We start from the raw sequence: 2,460 nt of genomic DNA, 5'->3' as shown, positions 1-2,460 counted from the left end.
CTGAAGGTTTTTGGGGGTTTAACAGCCCTCTCTGTCACTGACATAGGTGGAGGATATTTTTGTATTGTTTTCATAGTGACACTTGCAATAAAAAGTTTCCCTTCACCAAGAGGATGGGCCAACGCTGAACCGGGTGGGAAATTTTCACTCATAATCTTGCAAGTTTTTTGAAGATATTTCAAGGTAAAACCAGTGCTGCTCTGAGCCAGTAGGACCACAAGTTTCCAGAGTCCCTTCCCAACCAACTGCCCACCGCTAAGATTTATTTGCTGTTGTGTGGCATTTATAAAACTCACCTGCATCCTCTTTTGGGTTCCTAAATAAACGGGTGGCCTGGGCCCTCCTCCTGCTGAGCAAAGAGGGAGGTGCGTGAGTTTTGAGAACAAAGTCACCATTTAGATTTAAGAACTAACTTGTCCGTTGGACGTGGCGGATACCTTAAGTCGTGCGGGTTCAAAAAATACTGGATGAATGAACGGGCAAAAAAAATCCACCCAGCCCTGTTAAGTACAAACCCATCATCTGTAGCTCAGGAAGTCTCTGACTTGCAAATTATTGACTCTGGAGGGTTCTGTTGGGAGGGTGTCCGGGTGTTGATCCCCCATCAGAGGCAGGACACTGGGCAAGATGGGTTTTGATTGGTCTCCATGGCCATTCCTACGTTGTTTTTCATTCTTGGACACCATGACTGGAATGGTCTTGACTTCTGGCAGCTCCATCTTGCAGCGGGGAGGCTGCAGCAAATTCTGCAAGAAAAAGAAAGGGACGTGGGGAAGAGGTGTCCAAATCGAACCGTTTGTTTGTCCTTTTGCTCGTTTGCAAGGAGAGGGCGCTCGCACTGCGTCCTCCGAGGGGTCCTGCCAAGCTTCGAAGGACCTGGATGAAGGCGCCGACTTGCCATTTGCATCCGATCAGGTCGAGTCAAATAATCCAGCCCCAATTTAAGGATTAGCGTGACCTCGTCATGCAATTCCCTCTGCCACCGAGCCTTCGCGGTCCGCATAGCACATGTGCATGTGGCGTGTGCCGTAGGATGAACTCGAGTAGACCTCCCACAACAGATTTGGGGTGGGTTATGTGCCTCCTCTCAGGCGCTGGAGAAGAGGGAATCATTTGTGTAGCTGAGCAAAACCCCCTTATTTTCAATTTAAGTGGAAAACAATCAAGCGAGATAATTGTTTTCGTTAGAGATTCCCTCTGGATCTTCTGGCTCTCCTCCAGAAGGGCTCTAAATACACAAATGGATGTGTTTTTTGTTTTGTTTTGTTTCGTTGATTGCTGAAGACCGAAAAATCTTGGACGGGGAAAGAGGCAGAATGAAAACCCGACAGTTTCAAAACTCACAGCTGGAAAAAAAGGAGTTGTGGAAAATTTTCAGTTTTCCCCTTGGCTGGTTGTGCAGTGACCAGAGCAAGCTCTTTTAGATGGGGAGGGGAGCGGTGCTGTGAGGACCCGTCTCTGCAGGGAGTCGCTCAGGACCGCTCTGGCCGCATCAGGGTCTGGCTGCTCTGGGATTTTCCTAGGGAAGGACTTTGTGGCCGTTTGTGACTTTCAGATAGTAATCCTGGAGAAATGAGCAGAGACTAGAGGGAAAAAATGACCCTTTGGTCCTTTAGCACGGTTGCCTCATCAACAGGAGGGGCTAAGCGTGAGGTCTTTTTGTTGGGGTGACTGCAAAGGAGAGAGGAGCTCTCACCAAGGCAGGTTAGAAGCTGATGTGTGCTTGTGGAGGGGCAAGGGACAACTTCGAGCCGGGGCGTAAGGTGATGCTGAGTCTTTAAAACATCCATAAAACTCAGGGGAGGGAGGAGAAGGGATTGCAGAGCTCCTCAGGCTGGTACCACCAGCACTGCTTCATCTCCCAGCGCTGCAGGGACTGTTGCATTCCCTCTCAAGCCTCTTCGCAGGCTCCAGGTTGCCCCTAGAGATGGCAGCCGCGGGGATGAGAGACGTTTCATGGCCTGCTCGTGTGCTCTGTGGCGCTGCCCGAGCTCCAAAATCCTCGGTGCGTTTCCAGTTTCTCATGCGATGTGTTTGCATTTTGCAGCTGGCTGGTTGGCCACGAGGAGAACAAGCAGAAGACGGACGTGCACTACAGGTCTATGGGAGGAGAGGGCAACTTCAACTGGAGATTCGTCTTCCCCTTCGACTACCTCCCTGCTGAGCAGATGTGTTACGTCGCAAAAAAGGTGAGCGTCCCCGCACAGATGTTTCTGCCTTCTCGTGGGAGCTCTGGGGTAAAATGCGCTGCAGGGTCTGAGACCTGCACGGAAGGAGCTACGAAAGGCTCAGTCTTGCCTTTGTGTTATGTGAAACACGAAGTTGAGGATGTTTTTTTTTCCTTCTGAATACAACATTCGTGGGGTCAGAAGGAGAGGTGGCTTTCTGTAAAGAGTCTGGAGGGACTGACCCCACCAAGGAGAGGCTCCTCTGGGCTTGGAGGCAGCCACGTGTTGGTGC

At 50.6% G+C, this 2,460-nt stretch overlaps 1 protein-coding gene across 1 annotated transcript in view; it reads left to right on the top strand.

The window, feature by feature from the left end:
• The window catches only part of LOC104278269 (dysferlin-like), a gene marked incomplete at both ends in the record, with an annotated part of 13,665 nt that extends 11,476 nt beyond the window's left edge, over nt 1–2,189 (top strand). The window contains one exon of the mRNA XM_009875185.1: nt 2,048–2,189. Coding sequence (XP_009873487.1) covers nt 2,048–2,189 — 142 coding nt within the window. The remainder of the gene's footprint in view (nt 1–2,047) is intronic.
• Between the last annotated feature and the right edge of the window lie 271 nt (nt 2,190–2,460).

The sequence above is a fragment of the Apaloderma vittatum genome, unplaced genomic scaffold (genome assembly GCF_000703405.1).
Source record: "Apaloderma vittatum isolate BGI_N311 unplaced genomic scaffold, ASM70340v1 scaffold17848, whole genome shotgun sequence".
NCBI lineage: Eukaryota > Metazoa > Chordata > Aves > Trogoniformes > Trogonidae > Apaloderma > Apaloderma vittatum.
The sequence above is the reverse complement of the archived record's forward strand: the minus strand, read 5'-3'. Positions and strand labels throughout refer to the sequence as shown.